A 24373-nucleotide genomic window follows, 5' to 3' on the forward strand; every position below is an offset into this window, starting at 1 on the left:
CTTTGATCGTTCTGTAAAAATTCCAAGTACTAAGTTTTAAGATGACCATTAACTATGATATATGTGTTGATTTACCATTATTACCAAAATGGAAAGCAGAAGAGGGAAGTGTCAGTGCTCCGAGGGCAATCCACATCATATCCTACTGAAGTTAGTTTGAAGATATCGTACGCAAAGACATGTTTTCTTGACAATTTGCTTCCTCCAACAAATAGAAGAGCAAGACATTCATTGAAATAAATAACCTAAATAGTAATGATAACACAGCTTTGTTATCATCTTTATGATGGATGAGCTGTTTTATTCCCGATGGAGGTACTCGAAATCTTCATGGTTGCAGCAATGGCACAATGCTGCTGTAGATCAGCCAGGGAAAACGATCTCCAGGAAGAGAGAATTCGCAGCGAAGGAGAAGATGGGTATGCACCAGAAGCCACTCCATTTCTCGGATGAAGAGGTGGTAGTAATGATAACGATGAGGACGATGGTATCGAGTTTGAGCTGGAACCAGAGTCTTCACTTGTAATGCTACTACTGCTCTCAGAATTATTCATGGCAACAGCAAAAGCCAGAGTGCTCCTACTCAAACTGATTGGTCTCTTGCAAATGCCACCACCACTAAATCGTAGAGGGTAGCTTCGATTATTCTTGTCCAAAGCATGATTCAATGCCATAAAACTCCTACGCCTCCTGCTGTAAGCATTCTCTGGCTTTGCAATGTCTTTCACTGAGGGGGAAGATGCAGCATCAGCCAGAGTGGTGAATGACTTTGACTTGCCATTATAAAACTTTGAGATGCTTCTCCTGCACAACCACAACTAATTCATTAATTCCAAACATCATTTGAAATAAGACAAACAACAGATACATGAAATGTAAGCAACCAGACATTTGTCACATTAAAAAGTTACTTGAGAGAAGCTACGTTGTGGGAATGTTTGGTCTCTAGTACCTAAGAAAATGGACTTTCGACAAATAAACAATTTGGCCATTTCAGTACACGAGAGATCTCCAATAACTTTTCCTTTTATACCTAAATCTACAGATGCACCTAAAACATAACCCACTCAAAAGGGCATTGAAGTTAAATGGAAATGGTCTTGTTTAGGACAACTAAAAGTGACCTAAAGTGTTCTGTAAACACTATTTCAAAATCTTACATACAACAATTTCCTGGAAGACCAGATTCAAATCCAACACCCAAAGAGGCAGAAACTCAATGGACAAAGAAGAAAACAAATCAATACAACTGGCAGTTTGGCATCCCACCTCCTAGAAAAAGAAAAATCATAAATATGCACTCATCTTCACCTTCAGCTCAATATATTTGTATCTTATTTCTCCTATTTTTATTATATAGATCATTATTCTCTATTTTTCTTTTCTTCCTTCCCATCTCTCCTATTCCCATTCCAATTTGGGTGGATGCTTATCATCTCAGAAAAGACAGCAATAAGCATACAAATGAATCTACTTAACAAAAAAAAAAATAATATTATAAAAATAAAAAAGAAGGATCTAAATCTAGTATCATTGGAAGAAAAAAAAATGCACCGATCAAAAAAGAAAAAAAAAAGGACACGGACATGTAGTTTTACCTTATTGGAAGAACCTCTTCCAAAGTTTCCATAGCATGCAAAGGTCCACGGTAGGTACTTTCCACCTCGTTTTCTCCTCCCTCCACAGATCTCTCCGAAGACACGTCGCTGTTCCTCCCGATCGACGACGACGACGACGTACTACACTCCTCCTCCGGCGCACCTCCCCCCGGCGCGTCCAACAATACGGCGCGCGTCATCATTATCAACTCCCCAAAGAGAGACACACAGAGAGAGAGAGAGAGAGAGAGAGAGAGAGAAGGAGTTGGAAATGGAATGGATAGACACAAGCACACGACATAGCGATCTTTATAGATTTGTTGGCGTATTTATAATTTGGGCAAGAAAAACTGAAAAGGTAATTGGGTTCTAGAATCTTACGTGTTTCTTTCTTTATTTTTTTTTAAGGTTAAAAATGTTATGGATAAGGTTTGGAACAACGTTGTATCAATTGTTTTGGGTTTTTGTATTAATTTTTATGTTACTTGGCCTTATCCTCTTCTTCCACTTCAAAACGTTTTCATTTTTCTTTTTTTCTTTTTTTTCTTACTTGGAAATGAGCTGTCAATTTCTCCTCAACGCCTCTTATCTACAAAGTCAAACACCTTTTTCTTAATATACATTTTTTTTTATCATAAAATTATATTTTTCATCCAATTCTCTATTTTTAATGCCTTTATTGTGTTTGTTTTGGACTAATTAAGTTCTAAATTTAACCCGTTCTTTCTTTTAATAGTATTGTTAAAATACTTAAATATATTTCCATGTGTGAATATGAAACTCTAATTATTAAAACAATGTTAAGATAATCGCGTATTAGGAATTAGAAGATGGTTAAAGTTATAATTTTGTTAGTTATTAATTAAATTTCATGAAAATTATTTGGTCCGTTTGAAATTCAGTTTAAATTTGTTAAATAAAGTTGAGTTTAATTTTTCAAAGATAACAAATTTAATTAGAAAATGAATATACGAGGGATTTTTTTATAGCAAGTGTGTATTGATAAATTCAATAGAAATTTTTAAATTTTTAAGACAAGATCAATAAAAAATTGATTAAGAATGCTGAGGATTATATGAAGTTGTAACATTTCATTTTGATGCAGAATATATTTAAAAGTAATTATCTAATTAATATTTATATAAGAAAATCATATTTTTGGGAATGATAAAAACACTTAGTTTGATATAATGACATGTCTAATTTTTTTATGTTTGTTTATTTATTTGTTTGTTGATGTTTCCTCTTTTATTTAACTTTTTTTTTTTTGTTTTTTTTTCTTAATCTTTCATCTTCTTATTTGATTACAATGACTTTAAAGTTTTAAAGTTTAGGTATGTGAACTTATATTATTAACTTCATTTTTTTTTTCAAAATTTATTCTTATAACTTTTTGTTTGTGAGTATCAATTTTAAAGTTAGGTCTTCTTCAATTACATTCCTTTTTGTCTCAATGAAAGAAATTGTTTTAGATTGTTATTATGTTGTCTTTCTTATTTTCATTTTTTAGTTTTCATAGTAAAGGATTTTTTAGTTATCATTTGGACGGGATGGTCAGACTAATTGAGATGAACAAGGTGATCAGGATAGACAGATTGATCGGGATGGACAAGCTAACGGGATAGCCATAATGAATTAGGTTGGCCGATCTAGCCAAGTAAGCCTAGATGGTCGGGATGACTTGATGGTTGGGATGGATGATATGGTTGGCTAGACGAAATGGATGGGCTGGCGAGATGGACGGGATGGACAATATGAACGGGTTGACAAGATTAATGGAATGACTAGGCTACCAGCTGGACGGGTAGGATTCCAAAATCTTTGAGCATGGTCTTGGCCTTTTGACTGTATGTTTATGAAATTATAAAATTCAAGGAACTACAAAGCTTTTTTATAACTTGAAATCTTTAGTAGTAAGTGCTTTTTGTTTTCTGATTGGGAATGCTTGTATCAATGGAAGTAAGTATTAATTGCTTTTGTTTTTGTGCTTGATTGAGCATGTGTTTTGGTTGTATGTGTATATTTTTGTTTCAGTTCATTTTGTTTATTATTTATTGGTATTTAGGGTTTTTGTTTTGTTGTCCGACATTGATATTATGTTGTGCTGATGATTGATTTTAGAATATGAAAATGCATTTATTTCTTTTAGCTTGTGCCTTGATGATTGACTTTGTATATGGCTTGTTAAGAGATGGACTTTAAACCTAATTCAATCTCACAAAACATAAATCTTGCTAGGATAGACTCTAACAATGGTTCTGATACCATATTAAGAAGTGAACTTTAAATTTAACTCAATTTTACAAAACTAGTCTGTACGGTGAGGCTTGCACTCATACATATACTCTAAATTGGTCTTATTTTTAGTAAATGTGAGATTTACAACACACCCCCTCTCATGTCGAGGTATATACATCTCATGGGAGGGATTAAACATTATTGGGTGGTCCAATAGCGAGCGGAGCAATATGTCCAACAAACAACAAATCTTACTAGGATAGGTTCTAATAATGACTCTGATATATAACATGTTAAGAAGTGGACTTTAAGCCTAACTGAACTCCATAAAATCGGATTGTATGGTAGGGTTTGCAACCACATATATACTCTAAATTGAACTTATCTTTAGTCGATGTGAAACTTCCAACATATCTTATGTTAGATTGAAATGTTGTTATAATGGTGAGGTATTTTGTTATCGATGAATGTTGGTAGATTGTTCGAGACATTTAGTTTAGAATTGTTTCCTTCCTCACTCATTAATGTCCTTAATGAACTTATTTATTTCTTATCCTTTGACAAAGCTAGATCTAAAACAAGTTTGCAAGTTTTAAGATATCATGTCTCTCTTTATGGTGATGATATATGTGTTTTATTATTAGTACTTCATCAATATTTATTACAGTGTGGATCTTCTTGCATTTTTTGGTTGAGTCACATTCAATTTTGTCGATTGGAGTTGTTGCATTAGTGACAACACAAGTTTTACATTTTCATCTTGTTTTAGTAACTAAAAATGTTTATTCATTTAGATATAATATTATAACTAATGTCAAGTTACATTCTTTTAATTCATTTTACAATCATTAACATGAAATGTGAAAATTTGACTTCCCAACAACACTATTAAGGTGAAAATGGACTATGATGGTTCTAAATTCTCAATTTTGTTTCCAACATGTTAGGTTAGTATCTTTCTTCTTTATACTATCTCAATTTTTTTTTTCTTTATGATGAAAGAAGGGTAATTCTTGCTTCCTAATATTTTAATACTATAATTTACACTGGCAGGATGGAGAAATGATCAAGATGGTCGGGCTGACGGGATGGTCTGAATGGACATTATGGACAAGAATGGACGAGCTAATAGGATGATTGAGATGGATGGGCTGGTCGGGATGGACAGGCTAATGAGATGGTAGGGATTGAACAGGTTGACTGAATGGCTAGGATGAACATGCTTATCGATTTGGTCGGGCTGGTCGGGATGGACGGGTTAATAAGATGAACAGGTTAGCTAATCTGATTAGGTTGGCTAGGATGATCGAGATGGGCTAATGAGATGGCTAGGATTAACGAGATGGACATTATGAACGAGCTAGATAGGTTGAACGGGCTGGCTAGGATAGATGGGTTGACGATGGCCTAGGTGGACTAGATGGAGGGGCTAATGGGATAGCTGAAATGGACGGGCTAGTCAACTAGACAGACTAACGTAATGGACAGATTCACGAGATGACTCGGATGGACAAACTAGCTAAACTAACCAAGATGGATGGACAAACTAATGTGATGGTTGAGATGGACCGGACTAACGAGATGACTAAAAACTATGAGTTGATAAGATAACTAGGATATACGCGTTGGTCAAATTGGTCTGTCAAGCTTGATTCATTTTGTTATCCCTACTTAAAAAAACGTGTGCATACTCAAAATACTAGTTTTATATTTGAAAAGTATTTTTTTAATGGTAAAAAATAAGATTCTTTTTCACTTCATGAAAACCAAATTAAAATTTTAAAAGATATAGATAAGTGATTTTAAAGTACTTATGATATTATTATTATTGTTCGAGTGTGACTTTACATGATAAATAAGAGTATGAAATAACTTTAAAGTTAAAGTTTAATATTTATGCTTAATATTCACTCTAACTACGATATATAAAGTTATTGAAGTTTGTATTAATTGTGTTCTTAACATAAAATAAATTATAAAGTTTATGAAATTGTAGTTTAAGATCTTGGATAATTTTTAATTACAATTAAAGGTAGTAATTAAATTCCAATCTTTAATATGTTTTCTAAACAATAATACTATGATTGTAAATAACTTACGCATAATAGTGCTAATTGAATTTTAGTGTTGTTTCTGATACCATTTAGTTTAAATTATTCATTAGATGTTATTTGACATGTCAATGGTCTTAGGGTGTTTTTAAAATAAGAATACCATTTAGACATTTCAAATTATTTCGCATATCTTGCAAATTTGAAAATTATCTAGAAGAAACATAAAGATAGAATTTTCAAACTCTTATATCAGAAAAAAAAATCTCTATCGAAAGAAAAGTAAGCATGGAGAAATTGCAGTAAGAAAATAGAGAGTATATTCACAAATATGATTTTTTTTACATTTTTTGCTTAGACACAAAATACAAAAGAGAAGATAAATTATTTGTGTTCTTATAATAAATAAACGCATTGTTTAATGCATCATAACATCCATTTTGAACGAAGAAACTTTAACAATTTGACAATTTTCGTGAAAACATATAACTTCATGAGATAATTTTTTAAAATACTTTGAAAAAAACTTGAAAAGGATTTTGCTTAAAAAAAATTAAATTCCACATTTTGGGATAAGGGACAGAAGTTTTTTTATTGTCATAAGAAATTTTTATGGACTTCAACAATGATTAATTTTAATAAAAAATTAATAGTCATTAATATTTTCTTATCACATTTTTCTCTACTAAGATAAACTGAAATTCAGTATTCTATTTAAAAAAAAAAAAAAATCAAAACTTACTGCCCCAGTATAGTGCTAGATAAAGATAGGGAGAATAACGTTATTATTTGTAAAAAGAATTGAAGGTAATCAATAAATATAAAAAAAAATAACGAACCTGAAAATATTTTTAATTATTTTTAAACATAAAATTTTAACTATGTATTTAGTTTTAGGATTTGTTTTTCATGTATTTTATTTATTTTATGTGGAGCATAAAGAAATATAGTTTGAGTATTGTTGTTGGAAGAAACTTGACTCCATGGAACAAGTCTCCCATGTATGACAAGGAAACAGAGATTCAATATACAAAAAGAAGAAGAAACTCAAAAATCTATTCCTTCCAAAACAAGGAAATTCTTGTCCAAATTTTTTTATTTATTTTAGAAATTTAATTCTATATATATATATATATATATATATATATATATATATATATATATATATATATATATTTTATTTGTGGAATATAGTACAACGTCGGATGCAGTGACGTAGGAATGAGATAAGGTGGTGAGAGTTGAAGCTTATCCACAACAACGATAAAAGTGAGGTGGGGTCCACATTTCTACTAATTTAATGATTCCTAAGATAGAGAAAAATATTTGACACGTAGTGAAATAAGCTTTTAAGAGAATACAAGGGTACGCTTTTTAAATACATTATATATTATTAATTATTATCTTATTGTTATTTTTTTAATTTCCATACTATTAATTTAAAATGTGATTATATTACACGGCCAAATTATAAAATATTAAATATAAACTTATTGAAGATATCGTAATCAGTATAGTTTACGTTGGTATAACTTCTTCTAATGTATAATTTTGATTTAGAGATTAATGATACATTAAGTTTGAAAATATGAGTTATAAGTTAATTGTTTATTATAGCATCTAATGTTGAGTCATAATTTTTAAAAAGTGAATAGAGAATATTGTAAAAAGAAAAGAAAATAGGAGGATAAAGTGATAGGACGGTGAAGGAGAGAAAAGTAAAGGTTAGCAGAATACACGTCATTTCATGTGATATCGTTTTCATTTGGTTTCAATACTGCATACTGCTGCTCGTTATCATTGCAGCTAAATGTATGAATGGTGTAATGATTCCAGAGACAAAACGATCACAGATGCTCCAAAAACTCAGTAAAGACTGTTACCAAAATATATATACTTTTTAGTTGTTAAATATTATCCAACATAAATTTTTAAATTATTAAATATTAAAAAATCAACTATACTGAAATTTAAAATTTTAATTATTTTATCTACCAAAGAAAATTATAATTATTACCTATAGGTGAAAAGTTTTGGTTTTGCATTGTCTAGTACAAAGGAATTGAATAATCAACTAAAGGTAAATGAATGGTTAAGTTACCTACGCTTCAGTCTTCACGCTGCCTGTTGGCTACCATATTTCAACCTATTCAATGCTCAATCAAGGCCCAACTCAACTCAACCCATCTATTGGGTTTCTCTTTCACATAATAACCAGCTTGTTTTGGCAATTGCTTCCTGCACCACATCTTTACCTCACATGTTGTATATCAAATTCTTGATCTACTCAAGAGAGTTCATTCATGCTGGTAAGGAGTCAAATAACGTGACTCATTCTCTGGCCAATTGTGGGACTTTACAATTTATACTATTCTTGTTTGGCAATGGCAACAACCTTCTCCTCCACTCCAAACAATTCCATTTCAAGATTGGTTTGGTTGATTTGTAATGTATAATGACAAATCATCAGAAATCGTGAAAACGAGTAAAACAACAATCATTCAAATATTACACCTCAACAATAACACGTTATCCAGCCCAAAAATAGCCATAAAATCAACCTTGTGCTAAGTCAACCGAATCTAATCGCTGCTAAGTACAACATTTCCCAACTGTGTCAAACGGGAAATGTTAGTTGAACGCAAGGTGACAACTTATTTGCTGGAGCAAAGGGGAAGAAAGATTATCCTTTCGTTCTCTAAAAGGACTGTACATCTAACACGAGGGATAAGGGCATCTAGACGATGAATATAATGATAAAATCAATTGGAACAGAGAATTTTCCGTGACAATCCAAATTTAAGCTATCCTAAAGACTTCTATTCTATGATTTGAAAAGGACGAACCTTGAGAAGTAATGCCTGCAAATGACTATTTAAAGCCGATTTAAATCAATTTCATGAAACCGCTGCTTCTAGTATAAGTTAAGGGTATATGCCATTTACCCATGTCCAATTGTCCTTTCTAAAAGTAGGACAACCAACTGGGTAAAAAACGAATCTTTTTAGCACCTCCTAATGATACTCGCTATGTTCGTGCCGATCTCTTTTTTAGTTTCTTCGCACACAGGAACATCTCCAATGTACATGTCAAAGAAAGCCCCTATAAGTTAAAATGATATCATGAGCTCAGTTTCATACCGAAGATAAAAGAAATACAAATTCAAACTGATGGACTGCAAGCACAGGTATTTGAATATGACTTACGGCACAAATCTTTGCTGTGGACACTTCCTATCTGATTTTCACCAACTGCATAGGTAAAAAAACGAACACTTTCAGTTCACAGAACACAGAGAAAAGACACAAAACATGAGTTTAATCACCGTCTTCCCAGAGGCAAAAAGTATAAATAAATATATTTTCAGAAGTCATACGATTTGAAATATATAACTCACTTTTAGTGATCAGACGCCCATCAACTGTTTGTTTGAACTCAATTACTGTTCCCTGAAACATTGTAATATATCTAATGTAAATCTGATATCATTAGTAATTTAGTAAAGCAGAAAAGAAACATAATGATAAATTATTTACCAAAGGTATTGAGATATTCTCTTCGAAGTATGAACCAAATGTCTCTAGGCAATGAAAGTCCGTGGAAGGATTTGTCTGACCAAATATGGGGTTCAAAGGGCGTTAAAATTAGAACTGATACGGTGTTAAAACAAGAAAAAAAAAATAAAAAATCCTACATAGATAGAGTACCTTTACTAAACGAGCTCGAAGTGATTTTTCAAAAGCACTGTAATAAAAAAATACCAAAACAAATCAGCAGCATGTTGCTTTACCATGTACTTTTGTAATCAATTGTATAGCCTAACATCTCTATAGCAGCACCTGGTAGGATGGGCTCCAGACCCAAAATTAAGTGGCCAAAAAGATCATATCGCATGGGACTAAGTTATTGTAATTATTTAATATTCTTTTTATTTCCTAAAGCTTGATGATGACAATTGTATGGTCGTCATCCGATTAGGTTAGTTGTAGGGTTATTGTTCTTTTGTAATTTGGGTTATGAAGAAATGAAAATTTTGTAATTAGAAGAGAATCACACCAGGCTTTTTTATAAACTTCATCCTGTAGTCCGAAAAGTTACTCATTTCTAAATTAACTAAATCATTCCTGATGCAAACACGTTTCAGCAAATTCTTACTGGGAAAAGGAAAAAATTACTCAGTATTGAGACATCGAGATTTGTACAACAGCAATAGGAAAAACTGAGATTTGAACAATTTTATACGAGACAGAAGAAATAGAAAACAAACAGAAGAGAATATTTCTTCAAAAACAAAGTGAAGGAAAGCCAAATCTAATTGTGAAAATAAAATTTAAAATCATACTTTTAAGAAGATAAAACTATTACTTACTTTCTCACACTGTTAATCTTCATACCCCTGCAATTTACAACAAGTCTAACAGTCATATTGATATCCTCCCTGCAATGGTAGAAAACAGAACAGTTCCATCAAAATTAAGATTAAATACCATAAACACGAAACCAACCAATTGCTTCTTTAAGTTAGCAAAGCTTAGAAGTAGATAATAGTTATTTAAATCCAGCTTCAGTATATCCAATTGCTTAAATCAACTTAGCTTTATAAATTACCGAAAATGTTCGTAAAGACCTTCCCAAACTTTCATACGTACTTTATAATAATCAATGCATGACTAATTTCCATCACTGATAAGAAAAATCTTTCCTCAATAACATGTTATAGATTTATCAAAGATATGATGTTTGAGACCTGAGAAGATCCCGGTAGAATTCGTGATGGTTATTCAGTTCATCAGCAGATATTGATGCATATTTTGGCCCCAATTTCTTACAGAGGGAGTACGGATGAATATCTGTTAAAAGACCAAGAGTTACACAAGATGCACCAATAATAATCTGTCTGTTTAAAAGGAAGTAGAAAATATTCAAGTAATCGAGAAAGCTTACAAACTCCAAAAGCATAGACTTTCAGTGACTTGATTTTAACAATTGTCATGGTTCTGGATCCTGTTCCAACCAGGACCTGAAGCAGATTTAATTGATCAGTTTATCTAAAAAATATTAGGTAAAAATGGAATCTCAACCAAAGCATGTGGTAATACCATAATAGGCAAATAAATTAATTCAAAAGGAATTGGAAAGTAGAAACTAAAACAAATTACCAGATCACACCACTGCCAATACTCGGATACTACTTATACTACTCGGATACTCTTACACCCAAGTACCTACTCCGTAAATCACCACATGTGGCTCGTGGTTGAATTTTGGCTTATAGGATAGAAGTTGATGGATAATCAGTTATCAGTTATTTCCACAATAATAAGTCAGTAAGTGACTCAATAAATTTCAGATCCTTCTTCTTCTGTTAGAGATATTATATTTAGTTTATATTGTGTTTATGTTAAATAGGAAAATATAGTCCCTATATGTTTATTAGGAAAACATTGTTCTTATTTTATTTTATTTTATTCTTACATATTCATTTGTATTTGGACTTAGCCCATATTTCTTTTATTATAAATAGAGAATCCTATGTGTGTATTTAACAAAAAGAATTAATTCCAATATATAATTTTCACTATATTTAACATGGTATCAAAGCAGATTTTCTGATCCTTTCCAACATTTTCCCTCAGCCTTTTCCATCAAATCATTCTCAAAATTCTATTTCAAATCTTGTTATATTTTTTATTCATGACTTACATTTGCGATTGTTTAGTATCACAATGTAATGATCTTTGGTGACTTAAGGTGCCCCCAATGTAAATTTCAGATCCTTTTTTCCAATTCACTCTGTCAGTCCAGAAACGATAAAATAGCAGTGCCATTTTCATCCTTCTCATTTTTTCTTCCTGCATCTTTTCATTTCTACAGAAAATAAACCCAAAATTTTCCTTCATTTACCCTCAGCCTCTTCCAACAAATTATAAAATCCTGTTCTATTTCTGACTCATGACTTACATTTAGGATTGATTAGTATCAGAATAAAATGCTGTTTGGTGGCCTACAGAGCCCCAATGTAAAGTGATTGGTGATCAGGGATTACTCTGGCAACAGACCTAACAATAAATCTAGTGAAACTTATTTCAAATAAAAAATTTCAGCTCCATTTCACTTATTATTTTAGCAACATTTGTTTTTCTTGCGTCATAAACCATTGAGATACAGGAATAAGAATATGCATAAAGAAAATTCTACTAAAACTTCTATTCAGCATTGAATTTTAGATTTTCATTCTTGTTAGCCAATTGTGAATACAGCATAAATAGTTACATTTTTCAATTAGTGTTCTTTATATTTATTAACATGAGATGAATTGTTCATCCCAAAAGTTGGAATGCTACACATCCTCCACCTGGGATGTACTGCATATGGTTCATTGGTTGAGTTTAGTTAGTTCAATGGTGAAGTTTTCTCTATAAGCTAAAATTAGCTTATGTATAATTTATTTGTGGAAGTTTTCTCATATTAGCTTCTCAAGAAGTTACTTTTTAATAAACCAACTTTTACTTATAAAGAAGAAGTCTATTTTATTTTTCTTTCTTAGTCCTATAAGTTTTTATGGAAAGATTTACCTGAACAGTTCCTATGTATTTGATAGCCAGCATTTTTTTAACTACTAGACATCAATCACGCAAAAATCTAGCAAAAAACTCTTAACTAAAAGTGTAAAAGTTGCATGGAGCATAAAAAATCCTACATACAAAACAGCATAAGGCCCAAAAGACCAGAAGAGAACTTTGCAAACAAAATATTAACCTCAGAGTTGAAGCCAAAATCCTTCTCTCCAGCAAATATATTGTCTAGAACCAAGGGAAATTCAATGCCAGTTTTAGGCTCAACTGCAGGTTTGGATTGGTTCAACTCGAGATAGGACAGGAACGGACACCCTTGGCATTCAACCTCCCTGGGCACTTGGTCAATGGTTCCATACATTTGCATATCAGGACTCTGCAATGGGCTAGCTAGAACATTCGATGACCTATATGCAAAAAATAAAATAAAAAATAAGAAGAAGAACAAACTTACATTTCACAAACCGAAGAAAGAAAATGACAAGCAAAGCTAACCTAGGCTTGAATTGAAGAATAGAATAAATTACAAATCATCTTAGATATCATTTTAAAATTATTACTATAAAATCCAAAAACTTAACTCATCATCAGATCCTGTAATTGAGTTGCAATGTAATTAGCAGTGCATTTTAATTAAATTCTAAACATATAACATCTAACATATGCAAGAAAACCAATAAAATTAACATCTCAGTTTTCATAATGTTACATACAAGTTTTGAAAAGGTGGAACCAACGCAGCAGCCAGCGACAGAATAGGTAACGACCGAAGCCTCTTCGCTTCACTCCAAATCATCTTCATCGCGAAACTCGATATCTTTCCTAACTTGACAGACTCAAACGATTTCCTCTTCGATCGAAACGGAAACCCAAACAGACTCACATTCGTCGCCACGGCCTTAACCTGCGCACTACCAAACCGTGGAGGAGAGCCGCGCAGGGAACACGGCACATTGAAAGTGGACGCGCGTGAGAGCCACACCAGAAACGCGCCGGCGAACCTCGACACGTGTCCGAAGGCTTCTCCGATCGCGAAACTTCCGGGATTGTTGGCCAGCGAATGCATGAAGCGCGAGCTCACAGAATTGCGGAGCATGAATGGCTCCAAATAGGTGAACACTTCGGGATCCGAATACAGCGACGGCAGCCAAACGAAATCGTTATTCATCGCGATGCACAACGGCGATCAGTTCAAGAACCTGCGAAGCGGCGTTTGAGAGGGAAATGAGAAAAGGCAAAGGGAGAGCGACTAAAAGATTCTGTTGGTTGGGATCGGAGAATAATTGAATGCGAAGCGATTGGCGAGAGTGGCGACGTGAATATTGGCGTTGTTGTTATGTTTGAAGGAAATGAAAGAGAAAAAAAAAAAAAAGGAAAATGGAATTAAATAAGAGAGGGGAATATGCTTTGGACAGGGAAAGAGAAGTCAAGGAGGATTCAACCCAAAAGCCATCTTTCTGAGGGTAAAAATGGAAAAGGTGGAAATTGTGGAGTCACTTTTTGTACTTTCCAAAGTTGTGACTCATTTCTTTTTACACATAAAATATGCTTATTAATGGATATTTATTAGTTATGAGAAATCGCTATTTTAGTATCTATTTATAAATAAATAGATGTAATATCATATTGTTTATTACTGGTCAAGAATTAAAATTAATTTATATTTTATTAAGTTAAAATTAATTAAAATTAAATTTTAATTTATATAATTTTTTTTGTAATTTAATTTAAATTTTATTTTAAAAATTTATAAAATATATTTTTATAAACATTTTTAAATTTTAAAATACTAACTATATTTTTTAAATAGACATTCAACATATAATAAAACAGGCAAGGGATAAATAATTTTATCAAGAATCAAATAATAAATAGCAAAGGTATGAAAAGTACATATTTTAGCACAAAATGATCTTTGAAAAGGAGAGAATGACATTTATGACCTTTTAGAATCTCTTTCTATATCAAGTCATGACATGGCAATTAATGGCATCGATTGAGGTCGGTTTCTTGCTTCCCGTAATACTTAATTTATAGGAATTAATTTCAGTTAAAAGTTAAAAGTCATTTTTCTTCCTTTTCTCAAATATTATATATCATTTACCTAAAAAAACAAACATGTTATCCTCACACATCTTTTCATAAATAATAAGTCCATTAAAAAGAATACAGCCTAAACGTTAATATTACTTTTTTTCGCACTGCTGTTTTTGTTAACATTTTTTATTTTTATAGATGTAATTTTATCTTAATTTTTCTCCTATAGTAGAAATTAAATTTGGAATTTACGACAAATATAGACACCAAACTACATATTTAATATAACTAACATAAAAATCAGTTTGTTTTTTCAGCAAATGTAACACAAGTGATTTTTTTTCAGTAGATTGCATTAAATTTTTAATATGGTTGTTTGTTTTCTTGAAATATAATTTTTATGTATAGATGCATTTTCTATAACATCTTTACATTGTGACTACGTGATGTTTTTAGTAAAGTGTCATTTTTCTTTATTTTTAATATCATTAATAATATTGATAATTATTTTTAATCCTTTACTAACATTGCTATGTAATTAGGAAATTTTTTTACATTCTTTAAATATCGTAATTATAAGATCAGTTAAGGCTATTTATCGTTTTCGTTTATTATTTGTACAATATATAAATGGAAATAGACGTATTTGTTTTAGGAAAGTCTAACCTAATATAGGTTGTAAAATAGATATAATACAATTCATGTGTGTTGAAGTAGGTTGGTTAGACTTTAGAAAATCATGTTTAGCTTATTCCTATGATATAAACCTATTTTAAGACTTTCATGATAAGTTTTGTTTATCATGTGGACTAACATGTTTAATATTTTAAAAATAAATATATGATTTTAATATTTTATTTCTGATTTTAATATATGTTTTAAAAATATAATATTATATCCATATAAAAAATTGTTTAATTAAAAAATAAGAAAAACCATTCAAAAATATTATTATAATTAGTAATTAATTAATAATAACAGAAAGTCGTGTGTTATCTATCTGGGTGTTATCTATCTGGATGTTTGGTATTTTTTTATTATTCATCTTATAAATTTTATAATATTATATATATATATATATATATATATATATATATATTGTGATTTTTATTATATAAATAAAGATAATTAAATGTATTATATTATGAGGTTTTGTTCCTTTTTCTTATTTTATTTTTCTTAGATAGATGCTTTTCATGACAAATTTTAGATAATGATTTTAAAATGTCATTAAAAATAAAATGAAAAAACAATTTTTATATATCAAAAGAAAAATCTTATCATATATTGTTATTGTAATCTTTATTTGACTTTGTATGCATCTTTTTCATTACTTTTCCTAAAGGGATCCAAAATCACATTCCCACCATTATGCTTTTTATATGAATTCGTGTTCCATCATCATTATTTTTCTTTTCCTTTGAGAAAAAAATTATAAAATCGTTGTAATTAATAATATCGTTATCTATAGTTTGTATCGAAACATTATTTTCGTGTTTGACGTGTTTAGCGTGTCATTAATTATTAACTTTAGATATTATTTTTATTGAAAAAATTAGGATCTGTTGACAATATTTTTTTCATAAAATCATTACTTATTCTTTAATATTATCACGTTTGTATTATTTTTATGATACTATTTAGATCAACCAATTAATTTAAATGGAAAGACAGCTCTTCAAGTATTAAAGATATACTCATCACATATGAATTATTTTATATTAATATCAATATTTACACTTTATTAACAAATTTCGTATTTCTCATGTGTGTTTGAATTTTGTATTTAATTATGTAGGGACAAGTATAAATGATAGCGAAAAATAAACCAGGAATACGAAAAGAAAAACACCACGGCAGAATAAAACTAAAATTAGCCCTTGAATTTATGTGATACACAATTAATTCTAAGAGTAAAAGAATACAAAACAAAAATAAAATAAAATCCAAAGTATTATATAAGTTTATAACATGGTAAAAAATATTTTTAATAAAAGCATTGAAAGACGTTAAGAATTATTTTCAATACCAACAGAAATTTTCAACTAATTTAACTGATTTTTTTAAAGGATTTGAATAATATAAAAAGAGATATATAATTAGTAACTAATGAAATTATTAAAAAGAATCTTACTTAGCCATTGACCAAATTTATGTTTGTATTATGAAAGATGTATGCAGCACGGAAACAGAACACAAGTCAAGTCATGTAAGCAACAGCAAAACAGAACGTGTACACGTGAATCATGTGTTAAAACATATCTCTAACATGGTAGAAAAGAACATCAATGCCGACCAATGGTGGAAACAAGAATTCAAAAGTAAATGAACATAGGTTTGAATTCAGAACTCCACAAAGCAACACAACATCTCCAAATATTTACACGTGTGCATGGAACATGCATGCACAGCAACACAACACAAGTAGGATGCAAAGTATGATCCCTGACAGAAATATGAAATATATCTTTCAATCTGTAAAAACATGATCACAAATCATGGTATCATCAAATCTTGAAACTTGAGTAACAAATTTTGTGAAGAAGGATGTGGAAATCAACTACAAGGCTCCTTTTCTCCACTCACTCACTCATTCATTCATTCATTCAACAAGATTAACTTGAAAATACAAATCAACAAATCGATTTTAATATTTAGTATACCTGACCCCTAGTATACCCAAAATCTGATCAACTCTTCAATGTTAAAATATTGTGTTTGTTATCCCTTTTGGTGACATATATGGTTCACTGTTCATAACAAGCCAGCCTCAAAGAGATTTCTCCGCCTCAAAGTCTCATCAACAAGCTTGAAAGTCTTCTTCACAACCTTCTGATCAAGGGCAGTGGTCCGGTAGATCTTGAACACACGATCTACACGATCAGGAGCAGTGTTCTGGAAATATGATTCCTCAAATTTTTTCTTTACAAACCTGAAAACAAAGAGTGTATCCAAAGTCAACTTGTTGTCTTGCTCATGAAAAAGTAATCATCAAGTGCTTGGAATTTCCTATTTTCCCTTTCATATTATGGTTACGATGGAAACACAGCACGACCAAGATTGTTTTGGCTCATCATGCAGCAGTTACACAACAAAGTAAGAATGCTGAACTTGGATGCCAGAGATAAACTATTTTGGCATGTTGCTTTCAGCAACTTGCATTATTCTATATGCCTTAGTATAAAGAAGTTGCTTACTCGTATGCATGCTCAATCTCTTGTTTCCCTGTTGAGACAGGTTGGTAATCTTTGAACCATTCACATACACTCAGTGGGACCTGCACAATGCAAAACGTTAGAGATTGAAATGGTGATAAGCTCTCCAGTAAGAATGTGCAATATATTCAGATGGTTCTTACTTTCAAGATCTTCTTCTCAAATATGTCAAACTTGTTTAAGAATAACATGAAGGATGTTTTCTGCGTACAAAAGAGCAGGACATCATTATTTGCTAAGATAGGTAGAAATGTCAACTCATGAAATGTAAAATATAAAGGAACCAGAAAAAGAAAAGGTTGACATAAGAAATTTCTTAGTAATTGTAGTAGAAAGTTAAAGGTAAAAAAAAGGAAACCTCAAAACATGGTTGCTTCAGGACCCACTCAAAAAGTTCCTTAGTCTCCATCATTCTGTTTCTGTTTTCGTCCTCAAAAAGTGTTTGATCATACCTGAAGGCAAGTTTGATGTCAATACCTTTTAAGTTTATAATGTCCTCTTGCCAGAAATTTTGGAAGAATGCAAGAACTTTTTTTAGTCCTAGCACCAACTATTTTATGAACACCGGCATGTTTTTATTAGTAACCAAAGCAAACATACATAGCAGGAGTACAATTGTGGATTCATTCATTTAATTGCAATGTGTGAATGATAATCAAACAACTACTGAAGAAGTGACAAAGTACTACCAAATAGTAAGTAATCATATATGCAGAAATCTTGTGTTTTGGAAGTTGACAATGTAAAATTAAAATTTAAAATTAAGAGACAGATGGAAGACCATACTCGCTAATTGCAGCACAGAATATTACAGCTGAAACTCCTTCAAACAAATGGATCCACTTTCTCCTCTCATTTCTCTGGCCACCAACATCAAAGAGTCTATAGACTTCACCGCTTTTCTTATTTTCCCCAACAGGGCTGTCAAAATAGCAAAGATATATTAACTAATGTTGTTGAGTAATTTTACACTGTACGGCATATTATGTTAAGGAAATATAAAAAAAGTGACTGAATATCAAAGTACATATGTCAGTCACCAAGCACACTAAGACAAGCATAACAAAGATCATTTGAAAAACAAAAACAAAAGATACAATGCAACCAGATTTTGATCATTTTTAATCATTTAGATGAAATGAGAAGGTGGATATGGATATCATGTTGTCTGGACAAGAACAGAAAATAACATACAACCATGAGCTAGCCAATTATAGCAAAATGTAAGAACAATGCAATAACTGTCAAAAGAACTATAGGTTTAGGATAACAAAAGAAAGGAGAATTAGGCAGCTCAAAGTATAGACTGAAAATTGATGGCTTATATAATTTTAAGTATTACTTGAGGGCCATCATTCTAACAATGTCCAAGTAATAATAGTATTCAGCAAATGTTGAACTCTAATGTAGTTTTTTATGTCCTCTTAGGAGAATATTGTGAAACTTACATGGAAAGAGTGCAAAAATAAAAAGTCATTTACCACTAACTGGGGTAAGTTACGTGGATCAAACTTTGCAATTGTGTTGAACAAGTAGGTAGAAAAGTCATTTAGATCTAAGTCTGTCTTAATGGTTTCATTAAAACCTTTTATTGCTATTCTTCTACCTCAACATATTATCCCCATCATCTGATAAATTCTTATTACATTGCTTCTATTTGTCTTCTTCTCACAAGACCAAATCATCATATAGAAGATTCTACCATCTTATCCTTAATAGGTACTACCATACTTTCCCTTATGCATTTGTTATCCGAATCTTGATTTGTGTTTAAATATAGAGATTATATTGCTGCAAATTAATGCAGGCGATATATCTTCATTCTTCATCAAAAAGCACCACCAATAAGTATAGTAAGAAGTATCAAGCCAAACAGCATGTTTACCTGAACTGGATCTCTACAACCCCAGTGGTACGCACTCTAGCATACAAAACATCCTCCTGCAGTTGTAAAAGAGTGAGAAATTACGATAAAAATTATGAATGTACAAAATTTTGGTGAACTTCTTCTGAGATAGATCCTCTATTTTTGTAGAATAGTATGGCAACTATATACCAAGAAGAGGCAAAGTAGAACATAAGTTGATTTAAGTACAAAAATAAGTTAAGGAAATAAGGCCGGTCAGAACAGTAATAAAACCATATTACTTGATCTTTTACAAATTTGAAGCAAATCTTCTTTTTTTTCAAACCCATTTTAATCACAATTTTTATCAGTAATAAAATAGATGCATCTGTAAGTCGGACCTGTTAAATCTAACGCCAATACAGTAAGAAGAGAAATAAAAATAATTTGGGCCTTCAAACCCAAAACATCTAGAAAATAAAAACTACTAAATCAACCAAGAAATAGATCAGATCTGTAATGTGCCAAGGGCAGATAAAAATAAAATTATGAATTAGATTTAAAATTTATGTAAAAGTATGATAGATTTTGGCTACCTTTGTTGGAACATAATTTGCATCAGACAACCTTTGCAAATTTTCCATGAAATAATCAGTACAATCTGGAATTTGAAGTTCACTACCACGGGCATATGTTTCCTACAGAAAGTAAAATATGTGATCCATAAAATAATTAGATTATGCCAAAAAAAAACTATATAGCAAGAATTAAGTAAAAGAAACCAAAGTATGACATCTTGCAACCTGAATTGCAGGATCCTTCCACAGATTTTCAATTTCCTGTGCAAGTTCCTTGGTGAGATATGGGTAATCCAGCCTTCCTCCAATATCTGATAACTTTTCCCCAATTTCCTGACAGAAAAATTAAGAAAGCTTCATTTGGATTTAGACAAAAATCCTGTCACAGATCACTATCCAAAAAGCTGAAGCTGTTGGATGAAGACAGGTGAATGGTTTTATATTACTAACATGCCTCTTCATGCAATAACCATTTGGGCTTGAAGTATGGATGATGCACAGGTCCATCTACCTTGTGCCAAAAATTCAGCCTTTTATCAAAAGAATGGGGATGACTAAGATAAAACTCTAAAACTTGTAGAGACTTTAATATCTCAATTATTCCAAAAACTTTAGTTATGGCCTAAAGACCTATGAATTGTTTTATATTATACTTCTAACAAATAATTTGCCTAATTGAACTTTTGGTTCCCCAAATATCGGAATTGTGCAACTTTGAGCTCCAGAATTCCAATTGCACAAGTTGGGGGTCCTTTCAGAGCCATACTTATGCTATTTTTTCCTCTCTCAAACATTCATCTGATTTTACTATTATATTGGACAATGTCATGGTAGATGACATGTTACCTAACAGTGGCTTAATTGCATTTTTTGTTGCTAATGATTGTGGCTCCAAAGGTTCTAAGAGTGTAATTAAGTCATGTGAAATGTTGACCATGTTAGCTGACACGTCATCGACATGTCCTCATATAGTGCCACATTAGCAAAATCTATTAATTACTTAATTGAAGACTGATATAGGAACTAAATTTACACAGTTGCAATACTTTGAAGACTGCATCCTAAAATTCTTGGCCATATCGTAGTAGAGGATCATAGAGATGGTGGCAGTAAACTACCTTATTTTCATCGGATAAAACATACTTGGAAAAATCAGCATCATTCTGGGAAAACTCCTTTGATCCATCATGCAATAACTGTATAAACACATCAAGTGCATATTAAGGAAAACAATATATTCAACTACCTCCAATAAAACTCAATTCACATAAAAACTTTTTCAAACTATAAGCAGTGGACACTGCAAACTCTGTATTTTAAAGAGAAAAATAATTAACACACCCTTTCAAGTATTGCGTACTTTTATTGTCTGATACACATTAGCATGGATGACTGGTAAGTAGCTTTTTAGTTCTGCCTCGTCAAAGCCAGTTTGAAACAAAAGTTTTATCTGCATAGTAAAGACAAACGAGTAAATATCAACAATCAAGCAAGTATGTACAAAGCTAAAACAAGGACAGCAATGCTTTTTCTTACCTGCTTAAATATTGTGGACTTCCCTGACTCTCCAGCTCCTAAAGAACAGAAAATTCAACACATACAAATAAGTCTAGAAGAAAAATAAGAAAAGCAACTAAGGAAGAAATTAAGCACTTATTGCATACATCATACATGATTCAATTAAATGAATGGGAAGGGGATAGACCACTAAACTAACAGAAGAAATCATCCAAGGTATCCTGTTCAATGCAAATCTTAAAGGTCTGATCCATGATCATGAGTATACAAATTATCAAATACTTTCCAGAACAATCGAAACTAAAACACTTTTTGCAACAAATTTTTATCAAAAAGAATGAGTGCTGGAAGGATTGAATTACAACTAGGTCACAGAAGCTCTAAATTATATTATCATGTCAATCACCAACTCCCCCAAAAACTTGAGATAATAGGTGAATCTCGCATGATTTTTATATCTCAAAAGCATATTGAATTATGAATTCTGTAAAGCTCAATCAGAAGATAAGCAACCTTCATTTTTTTAATAGTAGAAGACCTTAAACTACAGAGTTTTCAGGTTTTTTCATATATCGGAGACAAACAAATGGTAACATATGTAACAGTGACACGTCTGGGATCAAGTGTTTTTTGCAGCACTCCAATCACCAGCAGATACTAGATGCAAAAAATATTTGTAATTCCTTCAAATATGGTAGCATCATCAACACTTATACAATACTTGATTCCAAGTGTGTCTAAACATATATGCAAAAGATATATAAGAAAACTGCCTGAATAAATTGTACCAAGTAGTAGAAGTTTCTGAATGTGCTTTTCAGCCTTTGTTTCCAATTCTATTCTTCTTTCAATCTCTGCAGTCTGCAAATTCACACAAATTTACCAAATTAAAAGCTATGTAACACTTTAAGATTAAGACCTTAAAAAACATGTACTCTTTTACTATTATTGACCTGTGCGTTTTCTTCAGCATCAGCATCATTATAACGCCGGTTTCTGCTACAGAGTAAGCCCATATTTTCTGTTACACAAGACAGCATAGAAGACGACTAGTCAAGCTCCACCAGAAATCACTGAGTTTCAATGTCCGTCTCTAATGGTACGTGCATTAACCGGCTTGATTTCACCTAAGAAAAAAACTAGATAGTGTCAGCAGCCAAAACAAGACAACCAGAAACCACCATCCCTGCAACGGAAGATCTTAAGTCACTTCATAAGTTGGTATTCCACTCAGCATAATAAGACAGCTGAATGAAGTAAAACTGACTCAAGCACAGCTTGACTGCAGGTTGAACTAAAACCTATATGTGCCAAAATATTTGCCACGTTATATTTGAAGTTGAGAATATTATGAATAAGTTATTTTCCCAAAAGGCCAAAATGCCATTTTGAATGGACAATAGGAAATTCCCCACTTTTCACAATTGGGAACAATTTAGTAATCAAGCAGGAATGAAGTACGAGTGACACAAAGGTCCAAGGTAGTAGCAAACAGCAATGTACCAAGAATTTCACCATACATCCCACAAATCAGATAATCTTACAAGTACCCCCCGTGTTGAGGACAGGGTTATGAAGATAACTAAGATACCTAGGACTGACAGAATTTTACACGAACCATTGTTTTACTGTGCCTTAAGACTGTTCCTTTTGGGTTTACCAAAATAATCAAGTCATAAATCTCTGATGTGCTAACACCCTCCCCTCCTCAATTCATAGACACAAGAAGAAAGCAATCAATTCATTTGGGCATACACTCATTTTTCCTTTCTTGCTTCTATTAACGTTATCATTGGTCAGCTAGGCAGTGCCATACCTACAAAAAGAAACAAATCAATTTCTTTCTACTTAGCAAGAAAATTCAGCACCTCAAATGCTACCATTACCATGCAAAGTCCAATCAACCCATCAAACTTAAACAAACAAAAGAAAAATACATTCCAAAATGGTACACAAACCAAATGCAAGATCAACACAACAACAACAAAAAAAGGAACAAACCCACATCTCGATCTGAATACGCAAGTGCAGAATCAATTACAGAAATCTCCTCGGCCAAAAGAAAATCCAGTCCGTCTCAATTTAGCAGGAAAAGGAACGATCTTTAGAGAGAGATTGGGAATACAACAGAGAAAAACAAGAGGGTTACCTGAAAACAAGTAAAGGGTTTCTCTTTGTTTCACTTTTACTTTTTCCTTTTTCTCTTTGGCAGAGTTGTGAAAGTGCAGGCTGAGATATGGCGGTAGATTTGGATGATGCGTTGGTGGAGTTGAGAGATTGAAGCTAAAAGGCAACAACTTCAGTTGGTTTGTTCATTGCACATAGTGTAGAAACCAGAAGATACATGACTCTAGTATATAAAAACAAAAAATGAGAAGAACAATAAAGAAAAAGTAGTTTTTGTTTAGTTTAAGGTAATAAAAACAATAATAGTAGTGATAATAATAAAATAGTGGATTATAATATAGTATTAGTAGTTGGGGTGTGTGGGTAATAATGGGTACAGAAAAGAAGAAGTACTAGTGTGTCATAGAGAGACAGGGATGAATATGATATGAAAAAAAGGTGAAGCGAAGAAGATGAAGAAGAAGGGAAGGAAACATAGAGATTAAAGATAAAAGAGCGCCGAAAGCTGCTAAGGTTTCTTCCTCTTCTTTGGATTCAGTTCGGTCAAAGACAGAAACAGCGAGGCCAGAACGATTACAACACTTTTCTAT

General features: G+C 31.8%; 3 protein-coding genes across 7 annotated transcripts; all 3 read right to left on the bottom strand.

Annotated features, from left to right (window-relative positions):
- Positions 1-60: 60 nt before the first annotated feature.
- LOC106763046 (chitinase-like protein PB1E7.04c) lies at positions 61-1898 on the bottom strand. Its single transcript, XM_014647207.2, has 2 exons — positions 1599-1898; positions 61-804 (listed from the first exon to the last, which is right to left on the bottom strand). Exons 1-2 carry the CDS (start codon positions 1799-1801, stop codon positions 282-284), a joined length of 726 nt encoding a protein of 241 aa, XP_014502693.1. The 5' UTR covers positions 1802-1898; the 3' UTR covers positions 61-281.
- A 5981-nt stretch (positions 1899-7879) lies between these two features.
- LOC106763995 (fatty-acid-binding protein 2) lies at positions 7880-13858 on the bottom strand. The gene is made up of 10 exons (XM_014648187.2): positions 13176-13858; positions 12647-12869; positions 10832-10907; positions 10635-10737; positions 10257-10325; positions 9595-9631; positions 9424-9498; positions 9285-9336; positions 9094-9138; positions 7880-8989 (listed from the first exon to the last, which is right to left on the bottom strand). The coding sequence occupies exons 1-10, from the start codon at positions 13628-13630 to the stop codon at positions 8892-8894; spliced, it is 1233 nt and encodes a 410-aa protein (XP_014503673.1). The 5' UTR covers positions 13631-13858; the 3' UTR covers positions 7880-8891.
- Positions 13859-16929: 3071 nt separating this feature from the next.
- Positions 16930-24373, bottom strand: LOC106765131 (guanine nucleotide-binding protein alpha-2 subunit). Of its 5 annotated transcripts, XM_014649639.2 has the most exons (15): positions 23806-24373; positions 23412-23472; positions 22610-22783; positions 22445-22517; positions 21675-21712; positions 21499-21588; positions 21257-21334; positions 20364-20471; positions 20157-20258; positions 19600-19655; positions 18501-18635; positions 18073-18166; positions 17858-17917; positions 17697-17776; positions 17254-17431 (listed from the first exon to the last, which is right to left on the bottom strand). In XM_014649639.2, the coding sequence occupies exons 3-15, from the start codon at positions 22694-22696 to the stop codon at positions 17254-17256; spliced, it is 1179 nt and encodes a 392-aa protein (XP_014505125.1). In that variant the 5' UTR covers positions 22697-22783; positions 23412-23472; positions 23806-24373. The 5 variants fall into 5 exon arrangements, with proteins under 5 accessions (XP_014505124.1, XP_014505125.1, XP_022638205.1 ...); XM_014649638.2 differs by lacking the exon at positions 23412-23472 and having other exon boundaries at positions 16930-17431; positions 23806-24371; XM_022782484.1 differs by lacking the exons at positions 23412-23472; positions 23806-24373 and adding an exon at positions 23662-23784.

This window comes from Vigna radiata, chromosome 6 (genome assembly GCF_000741045.1).
Source record: "Vigna radiata var. radiata cultivar VC1973A chromosome 6, Vradiata_ver6, whole genome shotgun sequence".
NCBI lineage: Eukaryota > Viridiplantae > Streptophyta > Magnoliopsida > Fabales > Fabaceae > Vigna > Vigna radiata.